Source organism: Ascaphus truei, chromosome 4 (assembly GCF_040206685.1).
Source record: "Ascaphus truei isolate aAscTru1 chromosome 4, aAscTru1.hap1, whole genome shotgun sequence".
NCBI classification, from domain to species: Eukaryota; Metazoa; Chordata; class Amphibia; order Anura; family Ascaphidae; genus Ascaphus; species Ascaphus truei.
Window position 1 is genome coordinate 149838187 of NC_134486.1, and position 24934 is coordinate 149863120.

General features: G+C 42.8%; 1 protein-coding gene across 3 annotated transcripts in view; it reads left to right on the plus strand.

Moving 5' to 3' along the window:
• UST (uronyl 2-sulfotransferase) overlaps positions 1-24934 on the plus strand; it is an 858732-nt gene that overhangs the window by 576726 nt on the left and 257072 nt on the right. For all 3 annotated transcript variants that reach the window (XM_075596675.1, XM_075596674.1, XM_075596673.1), the window contains one exon: positions 15682-15761. In XM_075596675.1, coding sequence (XP_075452790.1) covers positions 15682-15761 — 80 coding nt within the window. The remainder of the gene's footprint in view (positions 1-15681; positions 15762-24934) is intronic.

Genomic DNA, 24934 nt, shown 5'->3' on the forward strand with positions numbered 1-24934 from the left:
GTTCAAGGATTCAGCTTCCCTTTGCTCCTCCTTTTCCTTTGCCACTGTTCCCGTGACAATTCTGCCGGTCACTCCGGTCTGCAGCACATCTCGGCGCCTTTCTGACGCATGTCCTGACAGCGCAGGTTCAAGTGGCTCGGTCACTTCCCCTGTGACTTGAGGAACAGTTGTCTTTTTCTTCTTCTTTCTTTTTGCTTTATTAGCTCCAGAGATATCAGTGGTGCTGGGCACACACTCACTGGTAGCTTCCACATCTTGCTTGCACTCACAGGGCGTTGCTTGCTTTTGCAGCTGTTTGTCTTTGAAAATTTTGGGACACACATCTTCCATGTGACCTACTTCACGACAGGCCCAGCATACTAAATTCATCTGTGGGTACGGCTCTCCTCCCGGGGCCACATACGAGTCGTCGTCATCATCATCGTATGGCCTGAAGGGACACTGTTTTTCAAGATTACGTGCATTGCAAAACAAACATTTCACATCGGCCATTTTAGAAACCCGGCAGGGACAATTTGCTAGCTGCAATTTCACTCACTTCAGCAACTTACATACAGCACTTGCTAGCTGCAAATTTATTCACTTCAGCAAAAGGCATTAGCTTTACAAACAGCACTTGCTAGATGCAAATTTTTTTTTTTTTTCTTCAGCAAAACATTTTGGTTTTCTGTTTGGGTTCAGGGTGCTATTGCATCCACACCTCGCACATTCTCTGTGTATGCTAGAAGCACAACTGATATACACAGTGGGACAGACTTCACTCATAGCATCTGTACTTTAGTTTAGCTGGGCGGCCATTTGAAACCCCCGCATTTATTTGCAAACCCACAGACTTTTAGTGTCGACCCGCATTCTCCACCATATATGACAAACGCCCCTCTTTTGTAGCGCTGACGTCTGTCTGGGTTCTTCCCGACACAGTCTTCTAGGGTTATTTATACAAAAAACAGGATCATGCAAAGTATTATGCTGCTTAACTCAGGCTTCTGTCTGCTTTATTTTCATCCAAGTAAGGTACTGCAGCTTTAACAAGTGTAGATTAGAGGTACTCAGATACTTTCATTCAGCAGTTCACTCATTTCAGTGTTACAGTATTTCCCACACTGTTATTTTTAAGAAATAAAACGAAAATCATATAAACAAAATCCTATCCCTTTCAGGGATCTAACTACACATCAGAATCAGTCTCTCTAACAGCTGCTGGCCAACTAACCTGGTTCCCCAGCTTAAAACAATGCTCTCTTATTTAGGGTCACTAGATACAGCACAGTCTTTTAGCAACAGCAATAAACATTTGTTTTGTCTTATTTGTTCCTGGTGGGAACTCGGTCCCAAGTGTCCAGGCAAATCCTCTGGTACAGTGATACTTGGAGGGGCCGTCCACCCCGAACTGGATTCCGGGGAGCAGCGATACCCCCAGCCTCCAGGCTCTAAGGAGAGAGAGTGAAATGCAAAACCTCTCTGCTCTAAATACCTGTGCATGTGATTAGAAGAGCAGGTGAGGGAGAACTAGAGCCATTGTAATCTGTGGTCTGGATTTTCCATCCAGCTGCCTGAGTTACTGGGAAGCTGTGGAACGGATCATTTTTAACTATTCCTGCACTTTCTGACCTAAAATGGGGCAGAAAGCTGCCTAACATCTTTGGACTATGTCACATATCCCCCTCCTCAGCTCACACCTACTGGGGTGAGCGGCCATGGACCTCACTGGGGTGAGCGTCCTACCTGAAATACTTGAGCTATCTCCTCAGTACAATATTAAGTATTCACATGACACGAATATGAACTTTTTCCACGGCAATTATGGACAATAGGTTTCGTCATAAGAGACTATACTTGGCAAACATATTTTGTTGCTCTCTATTAGGGAACTATTTTGAAAAATAAGTGTCTAGCACACATTCTTACAACCCAGGATATGCTAAATATATTCACAAAACCAGACAATTTCTATTACCTCCCTGGGTTTTTCTACTCTAGAATATGAACCTCATTATATATTTACCAACCGAAAAGGGCATTTTTTTTCTATATTGTAAGCTACCACTATTTTTTTTCCCCTTATACTACAGCCTTGTAATCTTAAGGGCCATCAACCCTGTATATTAATTTGTAGTTTAGCTACATTTTCAACACAGAGACACAATATAACATTGCAATATTTCAAAATGCTTATTCTAGAGGCCTAATATAGCATAACTACACTAGCTTATTTGCAAAGTTAAGTGACATAGTCCACTCATATAACATAAAAACCGGTCATTCCCAAACATTTTTTCCTTTTTTTTTTTTCTTTGACTTCCAGTCCATTACATTTTCTGACTTCATTTCAACACCCGCAGCAACCTGCAAATGACTGGACTGTTTCTTTAGCTTCTGACGGAACTCTGGGGCCAGATAGTCTTTGTCTTCATATTGTGGCCCAGAGTGGCGAGATCCGGAAAAATTCAAGGCCAGCGTTGACCTTCGTCGCTTTTGCTTTGCAACCTTTGAACCTTTTATGGTACTTCTTACTGCCATGTATTTTCTCACGACCATCACTCTCAGAGATTTGGGATTTTCCCTTTGGGGCAATTATATGGTACTTAGAAGATGAAGCACCTGGAGCACCTTCACCTTGATGGGGCTCTCACTAACTCCGGCTGTACCCTGTGGCATTTTACCTTTGCAGCCGGAAGGCATGTAGTCTTGGACCTCTCTTTCATGAGGCCTACATTTATTCAGGCGGAAGTACCGCTGGATAACCAGTGACGCATTTCTCAGGGTTTGATAGCGAATCCTGTTCTGTGTCATCCTAGTCAGAGACTGGATTTTTATAGTTGCTCCTTTCATAATGAGGAACCTGTTTCGTACCATGTGGGCACGGTAGAATGATTGAAGAACACAGGCTGCTTTATTCCGGCGATTGAACTGACAAATTTTCATCCCTCTGTAGGCAGCCTGTAGGATGATAGTTGCGGCGCGTTTACGCCGATAATTTTCTCTTTCCCTTCTTCCTTGGATAAGAGCTTTGCAGTGCTTCTGAATTATTCTAATGTTTTTCTCCTTTTTCAAAACGTTAAGTTCCTCCACGAGAGAATTCTGTTTTGTGCATACATGTCGCAATTCTATTCTCAGAGCGTCCATTTCTTCCTGGTGCTGGCTCTGAGTGTGCATCAATGCATTCTGTAGTGCTTCCTGCACTTCTAATTTTTCCTGAGTCAACTGTTTCTTTACTTTTTCTGCTTGGTCAGCCAAATCTGAATTTTCCAATTTCAGACTCTCATTTTCTTGCTTTACAGTCTCTAACTCACTTAGGGCAATCTCATGGGTTTGCTTCAACATTCCCAGCTCTGTGTTCAGACCGTGGCCCTCCAGGCGTGAGTTTTGCACCTCTGCGCTGAGCGCATGAACCTCTTGTAGAGCCTTCCCGTATTTCTGTTTTAGGATAGCAATCAATTTGTCAGACTTAGGGCCTCATGCAGTAAGCCCCGATACAAAATTTTCGGCACGAATTGCGAAAATGTTTTTTTTGGGCGATTTGCCCTCGCAGTATTCAGTAAGGGCCGAATCCTTCCGATCCCTGCTGAAGCACTGCGAAAGCAAAGCTGCCGATGAGCTGTGGCGATACAGCCTGGCTCCCGATAAGGCTCCCGATAAGCCTTTGGTGCCGATAGATGTTTGCAGCTGAGAGAGACAAGCCGCTCTCTCAGCGCAAACTTCGGCACCAACAAAAGTATTTAAAAACAACTTTTATTCATAGTGTACATGTGCAGGGGGTCTTCGGAGCTGAACCGCGTTGGTTTGAGGTCCGGGGACCCCCTGCCCCCCGAGATACAGGCCCCTTTATGAGGTACTAACCTCATCAATAAGAAGGCTCCGTCGCCAGCATCATCCTTGGGGTCCATTGCCAACATTAGAAATAGCCACAACATTTGAATAGCATTAACATAACACTGAACCCCTTAATCACCTTATCGGGTACTAACCTGAAAGGTAATTAAGGGGTGAAGCCATCCTGCAATGCCTACAACAGTTATGCATAACATCCTCAGTGAAATAAAAACCAATTGCCTAACCAAATTCCATTTAATCATTCAATCTGTAGGCTCACATGCCTCATAAAACATTGCATTTACAGTGTATACATGTAGCATAACATGTAAACTGCATGTGCACGCTGCAAATCAAGGTTAACAATACAATAATGCCACTCAAATCGCCATACATCACAAGAAGTATATTATTTAATACAATAAACTCACCATCAATGAATTACCACACATCAATTACATCCCTAAACAATTAAAATACCATCCATACCAATTACACAATGAACTAAAGCTATCCTAACAGAGAACAACTTCAAAACATAGTCAAAAGTACACCAACAATTACAATATAATAAAGCAAGGCTTTCCATATCCTACTGTACGGCCTGGAAGCCCAAAACTTACATCTGTCTAAAAATAAAATACATTTAGCACACATCAATGCATAGCCACAATGATTAACAATACAGAATTAGAAGCTTTAACAACACTATCATTTCTTACCCTGTATATATATCTGTACACATACATACAGACATACATACAGTGGGAAGAAATGATATGCATTATAAAAAATGAAAACATGAAAAAGCAACACAAAAAACAGTTACATTAAGTACATTTCTTTATTTAACTTACCATTACTTGCCCCCACCGACTCCCGTTGATCAGCTTACTCACGAACCAATCCACGACACCATCCACGACACCATCCAGGAACAAATCCACGACACAATCCAGGAACAAATCCACGAACCAAACCAGGAACCAATCCAAGAACAAGTGCAGGAACCAATCCAGGAAGCAAGCCACGAAGAAATCCAAGAAACAATCCACGACACGATCCAGGAACAGGAACCCATAAAAGAAAAAAACATAACAAATTAAACATTAAAATAATAAAACATGACAATCAAGGGTTGTACTAGTTTTATTCTTACTGAATCTGTATTACAATACCTTGTTCCGGGGTCTTCTTGACGTCCGGTGCCACGCCCTGGTCTTCAATCTTCAGGAGGAAGTCCGTCCTCCTCGGCATCTGCCTTCAAAATGAGACGACATAGGCTTTTAAAGGCCTATGACGTCACATTTGTCGTCATATGGTTCCCACGGCCCTGATTGGGCCGTGAAAACCATGTGTTTTGGCCGATGTAAAAAAATTGATGACGTCACTTAAAGGCAATGCCAGCACAGCCAATCAGAATGGCTTTGCTGCTATTGCCTTTAAGAAAACGTCATGAAATGACACATGGCCAGACTCACATGGTAAGCCAGCCAATCAGAGCGTGGGAACTCCATCCCTACTCTGATTGGTTCAAGTACCATGTGAGTCCGGCCATGTGTCATTTCATGACGTTTTCTTAAAGGCAATAGCAGCAAAGCCATTCTGATTGGCTATCGGTATTAACCGCTACGGTCGTGAAGGGGTTAAGTGCCCCCCGCATCCCCCCCGCAAGTCCTAAACTCACACCCAGGGCCAAATACCCCCCTCACCCATCCCCGCTACCCACAATAACGCTGGCACGGTGGGTTAACCCCTTCATTGCCTTAGCGGTTAGCCGCTAAGGTAATGAAGTGGCTTTTAAATGCCTTTTTCCTGCCTCGGATGCATGCCGGGGGGCTCCGGTGTGGGTATCAGCTCCGGAGACCCCCGGCATCAATCACAGGCAGGAAAAAGGGCTGATTTTTCCTAAGTGTCGCCCTTGCCGATGCTTCTCCTTCAGCAAGTTGCCAACTTTAGTTGGCGGGCTGGATTGGCCATAAAATCTCCAATCTGGCCTGCCGATCAGCACCGAAAAGCTGATCGGGGCTTACTGAATTCAGGCGGGAAAAAAAAAGTCCCGATAAGTGGCTTATCGGCAGCCGGGTGGCGAAAAAATTTTTTTCGGAAGAAAAGTTGCCGATAATTCCCACTTATCGGGGCTTACTGAATCAGGAGGGCAAAAAACGGCTATAAAATGCCGAAAAAGCCTTATCGGGGCTTACTGCATGAGGCCCTTAATCTGTTTTTCATCCATGCTGGCAATTACGATGTTGGCCTTTTCCAGACTAGTCGTCACCTCTTCCAGCTCACTCCGTAAGAGAGACTCTGTTTTCTTCAAAGCCTCGTACTCTTGTAAAGCTCGGAGTATACACCTCTGCAACTCGACGTTCGCTTCTTGCACCTTCTTCCAACATTCTCGCTCCTTCACCAAATCCTGCCACAGGACTTCATAATCATGGCGAGCAGCTTGGAGTGCAGAAACCAAAGCCTCTTTATCCTGGTTCAAGGATTCAGCTTCCCTTTGCTCCTCCTTTTCCTTTGCCACTGTTCCCGTGACAATTCTGCCGGTCACTCCGGTCTGCAGCACATCTCGGCGCCTTTCTGACGCATGTCCTGACAGATCAGGTTCAAGTGGCTCGGTCACTTCCCCTGTGACTTGAGGAACAGTTGTCTTTTTCTTCTTCTTTCTTTTTGCTTTATTAGCTGCAGAGATATCAGTGGTACTGGGCACACACTCACTGGTAGCTTCCACATCTTGCTTGCACTCACAGGGCGTTGCTTGCTTTTGCAGCTGTTTGTCTTTGAAAATTTTGGGACACACATCTTCCATGTGACCTACTTCACGACAGGCCCAGCATACTAAATTCATCTGTGGGTACGGCTCTCCTCCCGGGGCCACATACGAGTCGTCATCATCATCATCGTATGGCCTAAAGGGACACTGTTTTTCAAGATTACGTGCATTGCAAAACAAACATTTCACATCGGCCATTTTAGAAACCCGGCAGGGACAATTTGCTAGCTGCAATTTCACTCACTTCAGCAACTTACATACAGCACTTGCTAGCTGCAAATGTATTCACTTCAGCAAAAGGCATTAGCTTTACAAACAGCACTTGCTAGATGCAATTTTTTTTTTTTTTTTTCTTCAGCAAAACATTTTGGTTTTCTGTTTGGGTTCAGGGTGCTATTGCATCCACACCTTGCACATTCTCTGTGTATGCTAGAAGCACAACTGATATACACAGTGGGACAGACTTCACTCATAGCATCTGTACTTTAGTTTAGCTGGGCGGCCATTTGAAACCCCCGCATTTATTTGCAAACCCACAGACTTTTAGTGTCGACCCGCATTCTCCACCATATGTGACAAACGCCCCTCTTTTGTAGCGCTGACGTCTGTCTGGGTTCTTCCCGACACAGTCTTCTAGGGTTATTTATACAAAAAACAGGATCATGCAAAGTATTATGCTGCTTAACTCAGGCTTCTGTCTGCTTTATTTTCATCCAAGTAAGGTACTGCAGCTTTAACAAGTGTAGATTAGAGGTACTCAGATACTTTCATTCAGCAGTTCACTCATTTCAGTGTTACAGTATTTCCCACACTGTTATTTTTAAGAAATAAAACGAAAATCATATAAACAAAATCCTATCCCTTTCAGGGATCTAACTACACATCAGAATCAGTCTCTCTAACAGCTGCTGGCCAACTAACCTGGTTCCCCAGCTTAAAACAATGCTCTCTTATTTAGGGTCACTAGATACAGCACAGTCTTTTAGCAACAGCAATAAACATTTGTTTTGTCTTATCTGTTCGTGGTGGGAACTCGGTCCCAAGTGTCCAGGCAAATCCTCTGGTACTGTGATACTTGGAGGGGCCGTCCACCCCGAACTGGATTCCGGGGAGCAGCGATACCCCCAGCCTCCAGGCTCTAAGGAGAGAGAGTGAAATGCAAAACCTCTCTGCTCTAAATACCTGTGCATGTGATTAGAAGAGCAGGTGAGGGAGAACTAGAGCCATTGTAATCTGTGGTCTGGATTTTCCATCCAGCTGCCTGAGCTACTGGGAAGCTGTGGAACGGATCATTTTTAACTATTCCTGCACTTTCTGACCTAAAATGGGGCAGAAAGCTGCCTAACCTCTTTGGACTATGTCACAATATATATACACACACACACACACACACACACACACACACACACACACACACACACACACATATATATATATATGTATATATGTGTATATATATATATATATATATATATATATATATATATATATATATATATATATACATACAGTTGTGTGAAAAAGAAAGTACACCCTCTTTGAATTCTATGGTTTTACATATCAGGACATAATAACAATCACCTGTTCCTTAGCAGGTCTTAAAATTAGGTAAATACAACCTCAGATGAACAACAACACATGACATATTACACTGTGTCATGATTTATTTAACAAAACTAAAGCCAAAATGGAGAAGCTATGTGTGAAAAACTAAGTATACCTTATGTTTCAATAGCTTGTAGAACCACCTTAGCAGCAATAACTTGAAGTAATCGTTTTCTGTATGACTTTATCAGTTTCTCACATCGTTGTGGAGGAATTTTGGCCCACTCTTCTTACAATTTTGCTTCAGTTCATTGAGCTTTGTGGGCATTTGTTTATGCACAGGAAAGGAGATTTCACCAGCAACAAAGAAAAGGGTTCTTTACAGTAAGGGCAGTTAAAATGTGGAATTCATTACCCATGGAGACTGTGATGGCAGATACAATAGATTTGTTCAAAAAAAGGTTGGACATCTTTTTAGATGGGAAAGGTATACAGGGATATACCAAATAAGTAAACATGGGAAGGATGTTGATCCAGGGATTAATCCGATTGCCAATTCTTGGAGTCAGTAAGGAATTTATTTTTCCCCTTATGAGATATCATTGGATGATAGGACACTGGGGTTTTTTGTTTGCCTTCCTCTGGGTCAATAAGTAAGTTTAGATATACACTGGCGACACACTTTATTCGAGCTCGGCTAGTCCCACGAATTCGGGTATACCCGGGTGTATTGAGGTTTGTGACTGTTTTCTGCCCGAGTGCATTGAGTTATTTTCCGGCAGGGATTGAAGCATTTTATTCCCGCTGGCTGCAATACTGCACAGTACATATATATATACTGCATTACAATTCATGAATTTATGCCATCTGGTAGACACGCGAAGCATTGCAGCCTATTAAATCCTAATCATTATCATTTAACAGATCAGCCGCCTGTCAGCCAGGCATGTACCCAGGCTGGGAAGGCAAATGCAACGGGGCTTGTCAGAGGTGAGGAGCGGCGCATTCCAGGTATCTGCCAGGTACATACCGGGTATTTGCTCGAATAAAGTGTGTCGGTGCAGTAGGATAAAGTATCTGTTGTCTAAATTTAGCATAGGTTGAACTTGATGGACCTATGTCTTTTTTCAACCTCATCTACTATGTAACTATGTAACTATGTAACAATGATCATAATTACATAATGAGGCACTAATGTAAGCTTGAAGCAGTTAGCGAAAATTCCCATCACTAAGCAAAGGGTAGATTATATTATGTTCCCAAAATCTGTGTGTGTCAGTGGCACAATCAGATGCATTGTGCTACATGAGACCAATTTCTGCACTAGTATGTTCTGGATACAGTGAAATAATGTTCCATTCCAAAGAGGCAATATGTTCAATGTTTGTTGTTCATTTAGAAGGATCACATGCAGCCAACTTGCCAAAGTTTATACTCTGTCAGTAGACCTCCTATGAGTCTTCTGAAGGTTCTTCTTGGTTAAAGGAAGGCAGATAAATTGTAGTTTGCCACCCCAGTCAGGGCTGTTGACAGGTGGGGTGACAGGGGGGACCACTGTCCTTGGCCCAGTGAAACCGGAGTCCTGGGGACCCTGCCGGAGATGTGCTAGATCCGCAGAGGCACCTGTCAAAGAGGGCCTGCTGAAAGACGGTGGATGAGAGAAAAGGCATGATTGGCTCTCAATACTCTCCGTTTTGCTCCCCCTGCCAGCAGGTCCTTTACCCTTTAGAAGAAGGGAGAAGAAGGGCACACACGAACACCACAATAGTGTAGTATCCATTTTAATGCTGAATATCATATTAAATGCTAATGTCAATGATAGACTATGGAGATATAGTATATGGCTCGGCACCCCAAACCCACCTTAGCAAACTTGATACCCTCTACAATTCAACATGCTGTTTTGTTCTCCAATGCAACTACAACACACATCACTGCGAAATGCTTAAAGAACTAGATTGGTCATCACTCGAGTCTAGGCGCAAAGTTCACCTTTCCTGTCTTCAAATACTTTCTGGGCAAGCTACCCATCTATCTGAACAAACTCCTCACCCCTACAAGATGCAGCACTTATCATCTGAGATCAGACTCCAAAAGACTGTTCATGGTCACAAGGCTCAACAAAGTATCTGGCCGCTCCTCCTTCTCTAACCGTGCACCCCAAAACTGGAACAACCTACCGGAGACTCTCACATCCACTAGCAGTTTAAGTTCTTTCAAAACTAAGGCTGTCTCACATTTTAATCTGGTCTGTAACTGTTATATAAGCCTATAATATACATCTTCTCTAACTTTGCATGCAATGTATTGTATATAATGTATACCCTGTTCATTTATGTAACTATTTTTAACCATGTAATATTTGTCATATTAACTATGTCCGGGACATACTTGAAAATGAGAGGTAACTCTCAATGTATTACTTCCTGGTAAAACATTTTATAAATAAATTAATTAAAACAGTCCACCATGGTGGTGTTCTTGTGTACTCTTTTGCTCCCTCTTTCTATATTGTCTTTGGACTAAAAGAGGTCTGAAAAAACCTTCTTGAAGAGGATTGCGCCAAAACACCCTTAGTACCCTAGGACTCCATTACTTTTTTTATAATGTATTATTTTCACTTTGAGATCTGAAATTTTACTTTGGGGAGTATACCAAGTACTGATTATCAGCAACTGTATTCAAGTGCAATATTCCCGTCACTAAGCAAAGGGTAGATTATATTACCCCTATTATGTATGCCATACCTTTACCCCCAGGCTCATGTCTCCTTCTCCTCTCCTTCTCCTCTCTCCCCTCCTGGCACATAACTTCCCACCCTCCTAGGCACATACTGTAACTACCTTCCCCCCAACCAGGCACACAGCTACCTCCTCCAGACAAATACTGTAACTCTCTCCCTTTGGCACATAACTACCCCCCTTCCGAGGCACATATCTGCCTGGAAGGTTACATAGTTACATACATAGTTACATATTAGATGAGGTTGAAAAAAGACATACGTCCATCAAGTTCAACCTATGCTAAATTTAGACAACAGATGCAAACTACCTCGCCTCCCCCCAGCCATACCCTCTTTTCGTCCCATCAGGGAACCCTAGTGCACCATGAGGAAGGGGGCTTAATGAGGTGGGAGGGCCCTGGGGCCCTGCTCCTTTTATTTGTCCTGGGGGGTGGGGGGACGTGCTCACTGTATATGTCCTGGGAGGGGGGGGGGGCAGAGGAGTCTGCTCCCTTTATTTGTCCTGGGAGGGGTGCTGCTCCATTTATGTGTCCTAGGGGGAGATTGGCTGCTTCCTTCCATTTATCCTGGACCCAAGATTTCTACTGGTTGCCCTGATCTCAGTGAAAAGCTCTGTTTTTTTAGCTACTTGTAAGAGGAATGTCCCTTGGTTAGGTTCTGATCTGAATTAAGTTGCAGTTGTTTCTCAGGCTGGAATATTCTGATCAGTTGTCCCCTTGTTTGGAGCATGAAATCTTCAGGCAATCATACCAGCTAATAGGACAGTAAAATGAAGTAGGCGGATAGTAATCTGAGTTTAATTGCTTAATCTCTGTTTGTATTGCATACATTTCATAGTCACTTCCATATGATGATGCATGGTAAATAATCATTATTATAGTTATGTCTTCAAAGCACATAGACAAACACCATGAATGTGATATATGCATGCAATATAAATGGTTCAATGGACACTTACAAATAATTATAAATTGTGCAATACAAATTATATAATTTTTTAGCGCAAATTAATTGTGATAAATTGTAGATGTGTAACAGGGTATGTCCATCTGTACCTGTTTCTCTCCACATAATGTATCTGCTATGTAAGTCCTGTTAAGATCAAGGCATTAACAGGTTAATCTATGGGCCATTGACCCCCCACCCCCTTCTGCTTCCCCAGAAAGTGAAGGAAGGTCTGCGGTGACTCATGGCCTGTGTACAGCCCCTTGTAGGTGGGTACAGTCCATGAGCCCGCCCCTTCCACAAGTTTCTTGCGGAGTAGCCTAAAAGTTAGGAGTCTTCCCCTCAGCCCTTGAGAGGGTGAGGTTGGCTTGCCCCCTGCTCGTCCTGGAGCAAGGAGTGTGAGAGTGTTCCTCTCCGAGCCCTGGCGAGGGTAAAAGAGGTTTATGATCCAGGGAGTGTGGTGGGCTGTGAGTCTTCCCCATGGCAGGGTAAGCTGGTTCATTTTAGGCTGGTTAGCCTAAAGACCACCTGGAGCCGAGCACTAGCGAAGAAGGTGCACCGTCTAGAAAGCCTGGGGCAAGTGGAGTGTGATATGCTGCTAGAAGAGATGCTGCAGAATGCCCTATAATAAAGTACCTTTCAAGATACCTCTGCCTCAGGTGTCAGTTCCTGGGCAGGAGGGAGGTAATTGTGTAGTGATGGGAACTGACACCTACACTCGGTGGGATCCATCACTGCTTGAGGCGCTGACACCACCATGACGAACCCAGAGATCTACATGAGCCAGTCCTATCCATGTCTCCTTAACATCATGCAGACAACTCAGACCTCCTGCAAACCAACAGGTAGAGCACCATATAAATGTGGTAATGCGCCCACTGCCATACACTCATCCCTAAGTTAGGCCGGGGGGGGGGGAGGGCTTACGGACACGTGTTACAGATACAAAAGATTAGTATTAAAAAAGTGACAATATACTGTATTATAAAAAGTATAATGATACTGTATGTGATCAACATTTAACATTTTTTTGCATTAAATAAAAAAATACTGTAATAACATGATAGAAGTGTGAAATCAAAGTTAGGTGACATATTAATACAATCAAGTGTTTGTTTTGACGTACAGTACTGCACTATTTCCTACTTGTGTTTTCATTAGATGTACAGTAAGAAAGATTGTCTTCTGTTTGACACTAATACAGGGTGAAAAAGTAATGCAGAATTTGATACATCCCATTATGTACAGTATGTGTAACGGGTCTTCCCCCCCCCAATCTCACATTGGCCCGGGTACTCTAATAACCAACCCCCATTACGTGTTAGTGTTTGGTGGTGCATCTGTAGGCAACAGGACTCCTGAGTCTCCCGCTTGATAGTATTAGGGGATGTCATCAGGACAGCTAGCTGAGGTAGTGGGTGCGAGTTCAACTTTCATCATGTGCAGCGCCTCCACCTCATCAGGATCTGTGCTTCCGCAGGGAGATGGTCCTGGTGAGGAACTCCTTCTTGGTGGTGCCATCCACTGCTGAGTAATTTCACACTCACACAGTGGGGGTATCGTTAACAAGGTCATCTTTATTGTAGACGGTGATGTAGCAGACTGCCCCATGCAGCTGCCGGCTCTAGCCGCACATCTCTCCATGCTGTCCCTTTGCCAGGTACGCCCTCCAGAATTGAAGTGGGATTCCCTCTTCTCCTAGGGAGATCCTCTATGCGCCAGGTCCCTGGACACAGAGTGGCTTAGACAGGCAGATTGGTCAACCTGGACCGCTAGTTACTTCACTAGGGTCACAAAGTGTTCCTACAATCCCTTATGCAGGAAACTACAACTTCCCAACAACTTTCCACAGCTGCTGGAACACACTGTAACTAACTGTGTTGTGCCTTATATACTTCAGGAGGCAGGCGCATCCCTGATGTCACTATCCAGGGACTCAGAGCATACAGCCACTCCCCTCTATACATAGGGCACCTCACCATGGTGTGAGGGAAAACCTCCATAACTACTGCTGGCATACCTGTACTTACCAGGACTTACTGCCAACAGAGAGGAAAGTAATATACCATTATTATGCATGGCTATATATGTATGTCTTTATTTTTATAGCGCTTCACAGCGCTTCACAGTAGTAATACACTTGACAATCATAAATAACAAATAAAACAAATAACAGATCATGGGAATTAGTGCATCAGACATAAAAGTAATATTGTGGAAGAGGAGTCCCTGCTCCAAAGAGCTTACATTCTAATTGGTAGGGAGAACATACAGAGACAGGAAGAGGGCATTCTGGTAAGTGCGTCTGCAGGGGGCCAAGCTTTATGTATCGTGTATAGTATTAGCCACAGTGCTACTCATATGCTTCTTTAAGAAAGTGTGTATTTTTAAGGCGTGTCTTAAAGGTGGATAGAGGGTGATATTGAGGGGAAGGGCATTCCAGTGGTGTGGGGCAGTCGGTGAGAAAGGTTTAAGGTGGGAGGGGGCTTTAGATACAAAGGGGGTAGAGAGAAGACATCCTTGAGCAAAACGCAAGAGTCAGGATGGTGCATGGCGAGAAATTAGGGCTGAGTTGGAGGAGGAGCAGAAGAGTGTATAGCTTTAAAAGTGAGGAGGAGAATTGAGTGTGAGATGCGCGATTTGTAGGAAGCCAGGAGAGGGATTTTAGCAGGGGAGACGCTGAGACAGATTTAGGAAAGAGTAGAGTGATTCTGGCAGCAGCATTAAGGATACATTGTAAGGGAAACAGGTGAGCGGCAGGAAGGTCGGACAGCAGGAGGTTACAGTAATCAAGACGGGAGAGAATGAGGTCCTGAGTCAAAGTTTTAGCAGTCGAGTAACAGAGGAAAGGGCGTATCTTTGTAATATTGCGAAAGACAAAGCAACAGGTTTTCCCTACGCTTTGAATGTGAGGGGAGAATGTGAGAGAGGAATCGAGTGTGACCCCTACGCAGAGTGCTTGGGCTACTAGGTGAATGATCTAGAATAAGTTTCAGCTCCAGGTGATCCCCTGGTTCCCAAAGTATATACAGTACCTTTAAATGTAGCACTGGTGCCGTCCCCGCAGGGGAAATATCTTTTCAGGCCTATTCTAAGTGACAATGTCATTGGCTTCCTTCTGGCCTGTGTGAGCAAGGGAGATTTAAACAACCAAGACGTTCCGGTGTTTGTGTTCCCGTTAAGTATCTCTGAAACCAGGGAGTCCCTGGAGCTGAAATTAAGGAGTTTCAGCTCCGGGGATCCCCAGCTTCCCACCTAGTTAAAAAAGTAGAGAGGGTTCATTGGGGGAAGAACTGTTGCTTTAAAGTTGCAGGGGGGTTTCCACATATGTAGAGTGCTGCATTTTAGACTGCAAAATAAAACATGGTTACTGGAGGGCTTCATATTAAAGCTGCAGTACAAGACACTGTTAAAAAAAAAAAAAATTCCCATTCAATATGTGCATCAATACAATCTGCACACTGACAAGAGATTAGCTAAACTGCAGATCGATCTGTTCTCCTGTAATTAATCGCTTGCTCGGGGCTATTTAATTCATTTCTTGCACAGCATTTCTGGGCAATGTAGTTCCAGGAATATGATTGACTAGGTACTGTAGTTACTACTGTAGATACAATTGGTTCAATGCTAGAGAGAGGCGGGTTTCAAGACCCAGAGCCTATCAGAAGGGGAAGGGGGCTGTCACTTTGGAAATGCTTCCTACATTAGAAACATTAAAAATGTCTTTAAAACATTTTTTTTTGCATTTTTTAAATGCTACAAGTATTTTCTCATTGTACAGAACTGATTTATTAAAAAAAAAAAACACATGTAGGATATTGCCTGAACTGCTGCTTTAATATCTATCTTTTTTTTTTAGCTGGAGTTGATTAAAAACATCAGTACTGCTGAGCAGCCATATTTATTTACCCGACATGTTCATTTCCTTAACTTCTCAAGGTAAGCTGTTTGTTTGTACATGGAAACGATACTCTTCATGGTTATTCTTTCCTGGAAATATGCAAATTGTGGGAGAGATGTTGAGAAAGTAAAATGTAAAATATTGTTAATATCTCTTGCTAGAAATACCCCATCTTGTACCACATCCAGAAAGGTCTGTAAGTCAGTTAATGTTTTTTCCATTAAACGACATTGTGTTAACTATAACTGATGTTAATTATATGCACGAGCAGTTAGAACATTACATATCCTCTAAAGTCCGTCAAGGTTAATACTGGAACTTATTGACGTTAGTTATAATAGGTATGGGGTGCGCAAACTTTGTGCGCTGCAGCCCCCTGCCTGCCAACCCCTATGCTCACGCCCCCCACCCCTCCGTTATATAAAATCCGGCGTCAAATGATGTGCGGGGTCTTGTGACCCGGAGCATCATTTGACACATGTTGCCGTGGTGACGCGTCACGTCACATGACCACACAGCGTAATTTGACGCTACATTGCCGAAGACAAGGTAGGAGACACTGCAGAGGCCTCACGCGATCCCCTGGCACTTTATTTAAATGCCGTGGGGAAGGGCGCAGGGCTTCTGCAGCCGCCGCGCCTTCCCCGAAAATATTGCACCCCAGTGTGCACACCCCTGTAATAAACTTAAATAGGACACCCCATAAACTTGAAATAGAACTTTTACATGGTCTGGATACAAGTAAAAAGTGAAAAAAAGGCGCGAACTCCTTTAAGTACTCATTTAGAAATAAAGTGAATATCTAATGATGTTGGATACAACCAATCATACAACGTGCAAGTGAAACAATTATCTATGTATATCATTCAATGATAAAATATATGAAATACTGTATATGAAATACTCCCAGCTCAAACCCGCTGGTGGGACCTGTCTTCTCTGGTTCCAAAAGAGCGAATAAGTTTTATGTACAATCCAGAGGGAGCATATAGGAGAAAAAAAAGGGAAAAACACAATATACAGTAAGTGCAGACGTAATTCTAGTGTTGGAAAAATACTGCAGCAGGCTTGGCTCTATACACAGCCTTCTCACAAGATGGTAGATGTAAAAAAGAAGGTGTTTTTAAATGTGGCTTTGGCTGAAGACTCTGTGATGTATGGTGGTCAAGACTTCCATCAGTTGGCTCAGAGGAAATGATCCAGCGTATAAGGGTAAAGAGAGACTACAGAGGTCTCTCCACTCGAGTGGAGAGACTTCTGTGAGGCAGGAAATCAGCACCGAGCAGCCCCCACCTGGTATTCTATCGCGGGAACTGGAGCGTGAGACAGGGCATCCGTGATGTCACAGTTCCGACGGACGCGATGGAGTACAGCCCACGCCAAGTCCCAGCTGACTGAGAAGAAAAGGGTGGTGAGAAACACTGCGACGTACTGATCCTGCCTACATATTAATGTGTTAAATGCCCGATTTTAATGGCACTGTTGTAAGTGCGTTTTTTATGTTTTCTTACATAACATTTTTATATGACTGATCTGCGCTATATTAGTCTCTCTTTACCCTTATACGCTGGATCATTTCCTCTGAGCCAACTGATGGGAGTCCTGACCACCATACATCAGAGAGTATTCAGCCAAAGCCACATTTAAAAAACACCTGCTTTTTTACATCTACCATCTTTGAGTAGGCTGTGTATAGAGCCAAGCCTGCTGCAGTATTTTTCCAACACTAGAATTACGTCTGCACTTATATTGTGTTTTTCACTGTTTTTTCTCCTACCCGTATATGCTCCCCCTGGATTGTACATAAAACTAGATGGGTGTATTGGCACAGCTAGGTATGAGATAACTGACATAGCATTATATCCCGTGGTATTTCTCCTCTCTTTCTCATCTTGATCTAAACACCTATGTCAGTGTCTGGAGCGGAGTAACGCCAAGACATACATCTCGTTATTGGAAGATAACGCACCATTATGCTACAATACTGTGACGTTAATCGACTGCTAATGAGATGCTCTTGCATATAATTAGCTGTGTGGATAAGCATTAGTCTCAGTGCACATAATGTCCATGCCTGTTTTAGGTGTCACTTTATGAGCTGTGATTTAATTCCCCAGATTTTTCAGATTTTTGTTTTACTGGGACTAATTCATTGAAAGTTTTCTTGTTTTTTTTTGATGCTTATAAAAGGTTTTAGAACAAATGTTGTAATTCTCATGAAACCTGTATTAAAATAAAACCATACTGTTCACACATCCCTAAACTTTTATGAGATCTCCTCAATCATTGAACTTTTCTATTTCTGGAATAGAAACCTAGGGTGTGGCTGAAGTGTGATTACACTAATTCCACAACGGTACTGTATACTTTCATTTCTCTTGCCCTTTGAGTGCGTATAGACGTAGTTACTACGTCATGTGGTCTGGCACTCTAGGGGTCCCAAGACGTAAATATCTCCGATATAATCTCATGGCTCATTTTTAGGGGGAAATAGCGATCTAGCAGGAAGGGGAACAGAAGAAGAGGACTTCTTCTCTTCTGTTCCATCATCAGTGATAGAGCGATGACGTGATCGTGAGTGCCGGAATGCCGTGGGACACACACTGTATAAACAATTGTCAAACTAGTCTATACTGGAACTACTGTGTACTGTAACTACTGTTAAATACTTTGCAACCAGATGGCTAGTGCTGCTCTCGCAGGAAAGAAAAAAATTCTGCAATTAGGTGCATATTAAGGCATTGTGTACTGTATATCTACTCCATATTGGACTACAGTATGCAGTTACTACTGTCAAACTAGTCTATACTGGAACTACTGTATACTGTGACTACTGTTAAATACTTTGTAACCAGATGGCTAGTGCTGCTCTCTCAGGAAAGAAAAAATCTGTGCCATACTTACCTGTATCATACAGTACTGTACTGGGTGTGCCTGTACTTACCATACTACAGTACAGTTCCATACATACTACCTTCCTGATGCTTGCCCATTACGCTCGATAACAATGGGCAACACAGTCGCAATATGGTCAATATATTTATTGCATCGTTCCACGGTGAGTACATCGTTCCAAAAACTCATTATGCCTTGCGCCAACTCATCCTTTTTGGAGGGTTTCGCGACTTTTCGGATATGATCCTTCAGCTGATGCCAGACCATTTCCATAGGCATGAAGTCTGGCGATCTGTCATTGGAGGGGGAAAAAAAGGACAATTAGTTAAAGAGATACACAGTAAAAACAGTGGGAAAAAATGAGACACGGTTACCGCACATACTCCGCTGGCGTCTTCACCCAGTTAATACCGCGCTCAAGAATATGCGCTGTTGACGCGGTGTGCTTCGGATCATTGTCCTGGTAGGAACGGTGACCATCTGGGAACTCATGTGTTATGTATTCCACAATCTCAGGCACAATTTGCTCTTGGAAAAAAGCGTTATTCGTGATTCCTATAACAAGAAAAGAAAAGTGCTCAAAAAACTGCACACTAGTACAGTACAGTGCATAAGGCAAAAGCGTGTGACTTATTTTACCTTCAATGATGACAATGCATCCTGGTCCACGCCTAGAGATGGCACCCCACACATGCATCTTCACTGGGTGTTTTGGACGCGGCTTCATACTGCTGCGGCCCCTTTTATTCTAAAACATCACCGCATTTTTCCTGTTTTTTTCCCCGAATGCGACGCACTTCACCGGGTGCATGCCGCAATCATGTTGCGTTCTCAGCCGCGGGTCATGCGCGGTTGATGTGCGGTTCATGCATTTATTGAGAATGGTTCGGATTTAATAGGTTGCAATTCTTCGCGTGTCCGCCAGATGGCAGATATTCATGAATTGTAATGCGCATGCGCTTCAGTAATGTGTCGACTTGCAGGTGTTTCGTTTAAAAAAGATACCACAGTGTGCTATTGTAAATTGGCCTTGAGACTGAAGGAAGAGGTTACAATAATGTATCAATTTAGGCTTTTCATATTAAAGAAAGACAAAGACCAGTTTCTGTTATTCTCCAGAGACCCGCCACCATGAGTGTTCAAGTGCAGCCCGTTTTCCAAAAACCCGGCAGAACTTACGCGTATTTGATATGGGCCGCGATTAATGCAACAGATGATAAGATGGCAACAGTTGTTCAAATTTATCAGTATTTTATCGAAAACTATGACTTTTACAAATTTTTGCCAGCTCCTCATGTGTGGAAGCGTGCAATAAGGAAAAGGTTATGTAGCGATCCATGTTTTTATCGTATTGATCCCGAATTTATTTGAGGGTATTGGTGTGTATCACCGGCTTTTTCCTGTATCTCTGATCATGCAGATGGCAAAAGGCGAAAGGTCGTGTTAAAACCAACTAAGAAACGACAGTCGCTGGCAAGCAATGCGCCAGCACCAGCACCGGCTTCCAATAACGGTCCCACCGTCAGTGAAAACCCTCGCTGTCTGTCCACGCACGGACACCTGCAGCCTGAGCCGGATTTCGCGTGCAGTTTGGAGCAAGCTTGCATGTTCCTAAGCGATATCCAGCCTAATCAGCTGACTACAGGTGTAGTAGTCCCGCTGCCAACTGTCAACGTGTATGATCAAGAATACTGGACTGGCAGTGGCCTGGCACCGGCGCCAGCTAATTGGGAAATTCTATGGTGAGTATTGTTGCCGTATTATTTTCTGTTTTTTTTTATTTTGACAACATCAATATCGGTGCGATTTAAAAGTCAAGCGATTCTCCTGTAAGCAATATCATTGGCTGAGCGGCTCCACAGTACTGTACTGCAGATACAGTACTGGACAATTGGTGGAACGCTAGGCGCATGCGCATTGGAACCTTCTTGAAACGTATATGCGTGTCGTACATTGACGGTAGGTTGGTGGTACTGACTGGGAACTTCTTTAGGGGACTGACCATTACAGTAAACTTTTCTTTTTGTTTTTCCTCAGAAAAGAAAACGGCTAATGGAAGGATTTCGATGGATAATATCGCTTTGTGTAACAATGCCTGCACATTGCTGAATCGGATTTAAAAAAACATGTACCGGAGTCTACAGTTTAGTGGCCGTTGTTATTGATTAGGATAGAATACCTGAAACAGTATGGTGATGTTTTACGAATGTACAGTATACAATCATCATTTTCTACATTTGTGTGGCCATTCTTGATTTCAACCACTGTGTCATGTGTATACCTGATCATATTCCAGCCTCTTACCCCATAGGACTATAGCAGTGGCTATCTGTCTACATTTTGTTTTTATCCACTGTGCATGTCCCCATTCCCAGTTGGAACATTTCTTTACCCTACAGGATTGCACTATCATTTGTGTTATTGTTTTTTCTCCTCATATGTCCATCCTGGTGTCTGCACTCCCTGACTTCTGGACATTGCAACTATATAAGGATCTATAAGGAAGATCCACTAAAGGTCAAGCTGCAAACTGGCACTGGTTGTATATCATTTCATTCTATATTTTGCATTCACTATACTGTATTATTTCCTCCTATCTGAAACACTCGCAGGAGCGCCTGGTGATTTTTGTGTCTTTTCAAATACACTCTGCAGGAAAATCACAATCTGACTATATCCGAGACCAGCATAAAGAAGATGAGACGCAGAATTGGATGGAAATATAGACGTGTGAGGTTAGTACTGGACAGTACAGGAGGTAAAATTGTTGTTTAGGAAACTGTACTGTACCGCTAAAATTATTTATTCCTTGTCATTACAGAGCGTACCCCATGATAAGGGATGTAAACAAAATCAAAAGAGTGGTCCAGGCCAAGGCATGGATCGACAGTGGGGAAACTTTCCAGGATTGCATCTTCACTGACGAGTCTACTGTATCGCTGGAGAGATTTGCCACCTTTGCATTCCACAAAAAAGGTCGCATATCTATGAAGCCGCGGCCAAAACACCCCATGAAGATGCATGTGTGGGGTGCCATCTCTAGGCGTGGACCAGGATGCATTGTCATCTTTGAAGGTAAAATATATAAAATATAATGTAGCCTTATGCACTGTACTGTACTAGTGTAGCCTTATGCACTGTACTGTACTATTGTGCAGTTTTTTGAGCACTTTTCTTTTCTTGTTATAGGAATCATTAATAAAGCTTTCTTCCAAGACAAAATTGTGCCTGAGATAGTGGAATACATCACACGCGAGTTCCCGGATGGTCACCGTTTCTACCAGGACAACGATCCGAAGCATACCGCGTCAACAGCGCATATCCTTGAGCGCGGTATCAACTGGGTGAAGACACCAGCGGAGTAAGTGCGGTAACCGTGTCTCATATTTTTTCCACTGTTTTTACTGTGTACTGTATCTCTTAAACTAATTGTCCTTTTTTTCCAATTACAGATCGCCAGACTTCAATCCGATCGAAATGGTCTGGCATCAGCTGAAGGACCATATCCGGAAGGTGGTGTAACCCTCCAAAAAGGATGAGTTGGCGAAAAGCATACTGAGTTTTTGGAACGATGTACTCCCCGTGGAACGCTGCAATAAATATATTGACTATATTGCGACTGTGTTGCCCATTGTGATCGCGCGTAATGGGCAAGCATCAGGAAAGTAGTACTGTACTGTTAGTATTGTAAGTACAGTATGACACAGGTAAGTATGGCACAGATTTTTTCTTTCCTAATAGTCAGTATACAGTAGCTCCAGTATAGACTAGTTTGACAGTCCTAACTGCATACACAATGCCATAATACCATAATACAGTATGCACCTACAGTACAGTAACTGCTCAATTTTTTTCTTTCCAGAGAGAGCAGCACCAGCCATCTGGTTACATAGTATTTAACAGTAGTCAGAGTATACAGTAGTTCCAGTATAGACTAGTTTGACAGTACTAACTGCCTACTGTAGTCCAATGTGGAGTAGCTATACAGTACACAATGCCATACAGTAATACAGTATGCACCTAACTGCTCAATTTTTTTCTTTCCAGAGAAGGCAGCACCAGCCATCTACTGTAGTACTACATATCACACAATGCCATAATACAGTACACACATAACTGCACTAATTTTTTGTTTTCTTGTCTTTTCAGGAAAAAAGGATGGACTGGGGGAGAGGGGGGTGTTGTGTACAGTCTAATCTGTTTGTACAGTCAAGTGTACAGTATATAAACAGCAGTTATGATGTACACAAAACCTCTCCTGTCTCAATGAACTACTGTACTGTACACAGAATGAGGAAGAAGATAAAGACGGAAAAAATTATATTACTATATATATATTATAAATGATATATTATTAAATAATATTATTATAAATGTGCATTATTCATGTTTATCCATGTTTTATAAATGTTTTATAAATGTTTATCCAATTTCAATCTGCCAGAAGAACTTAATAAAGACTGCATTATGTATTATTCATTATTATTTTTACATTTGTATTTTTTTGTTCCTGATAAAATAAATATTTATTTACATTCCTGCTAATCATAATCATTGACAACCCCCCCCCCCCACACCTACAGTACACCAAAGAAAAAGAATGAATGACAAAACAACATGAATCAGTTAATGTTTTTTTTAACTCTCAATTCTCACAATGCTGTGCAAATCAGATTTACATGTCAAATTTGAGAAGGGATTTTCCAAAGCGTTACCGTAAACAAAGCCTCAGGGTTGGGGGGGACTTGGGTGAGTCATGCGCAGTAATCAGATAGCTCCCATCTGAAAGAGGATTATACGCAGGCGCAGTGAGGTGATTGTCGCTCGGCTAGGGACGGATTAAAAACACAATGACTAGCTTCAGAAAATTAATGACTCTGTGGAGGGGGGGGGGGGTGAGTCATGCGCAGTAATCAGCTTGCTCCCATCTCAAAGAGGATTACACGCAGATGCAGTGAGGTGATTGACGCTCGGCTAGGGACGGATTAAAAACACAATGACCTAGCTTCAGAAAATTAATGACTCTGTGGGGGTGTCTGTCGATAAGAGTTTCAAAACCTTGAGTGAGCCTTGTGTGTGTGCATGGGGGAGGGGGCTGCATGAAGGATTTGCTATGCAGCAGTTCAAAGAAATTACATACAGTACTGTAATTTCAAAAGGCAGTTCATCATAATAATTTGATCCCAAAAGCTACAGCACAGATTGAATATCTTAATATCAAGATGTTTTTGCAGGCTTGTGGAGAAAATGACAATTAAAAAATTATAATAAAAAAAAAATTTTGGTCACTCACTCAAGCAAGCAGTGGTGGGTGAAGTTACAGGCGCATGCGCAGAAATCAACTAGCTCCCATCCCAAAGAGGATTACACGCAGGTGCAGTGAGGTAACTGATGCTCGGCTATGGACGGATTAAGAACACAATGTCAAGCTTCAGAAAATTAATGACTCTGTGGAGGGGGGGGGGGTTGGTTGAGTCATGCGCAGTAATCAGCTAGCTCCCATCTCAAAGAGGATTACACGCAGGCGCAGTGAGGTGATTGACGCTCGGCTATGGACGGATTAAGAACACAATGTCAAGCTTCAGAAAATTAATGACTGTGGAGTTTCAAATCCTTGAGCGAGCCTTGTGTATGTTCGTGGGGGAGGGTGCTACAGGGTACAGCTGCATGAAGTTCAAAGATAATGACATACTTTAATTTCAAAAGGCAATTCATCATAATAATATGATCCCTAAACCCCCAAATACAGTACGTAAAAAGCACACAAATCAACCATGTGCAGTCAAACGCACAGGGTCGCAGTGAAAAGCTACAGATTGAATATCGTAATATCAAGATGGTTTTTGCAGGCTTGTGGAGAAAATGACAATTAAAAAATTATAATAATTTTTTTTTTTTTGGTCACTCACTCAAGCAAGCAGTGGTGGGCGAAGTTACAGGCGCATGTGCAGTAATCACCTGCTGTCAAGCATAAATGTAATTGAAACCAAACACACGTTCAAAGGAATGGTGTGGGAGAAATGTACTGCATTGCAGAAAAGATAAGAAGTTGAAATACCCTGCAGTGCAGTTAATTATCCTGAGCGAGGGGAGAGCGCTGTATATGCCGAAATGTGACACTGTTACAGTACTGAACACGCCTATGCGTTTCAACAATTTTCAAATGAGACATACTGTACAGTACAGCACTGCAAATGCATGTATACTTTAAATATGCAAATTTACAATTACTGCGCGCACACACAGACTGTGTACTGACGTAGGTTGAACCGCGAAGGTATTAGATTTCCAAGACAACAGCTCGCAAACGCCCCCC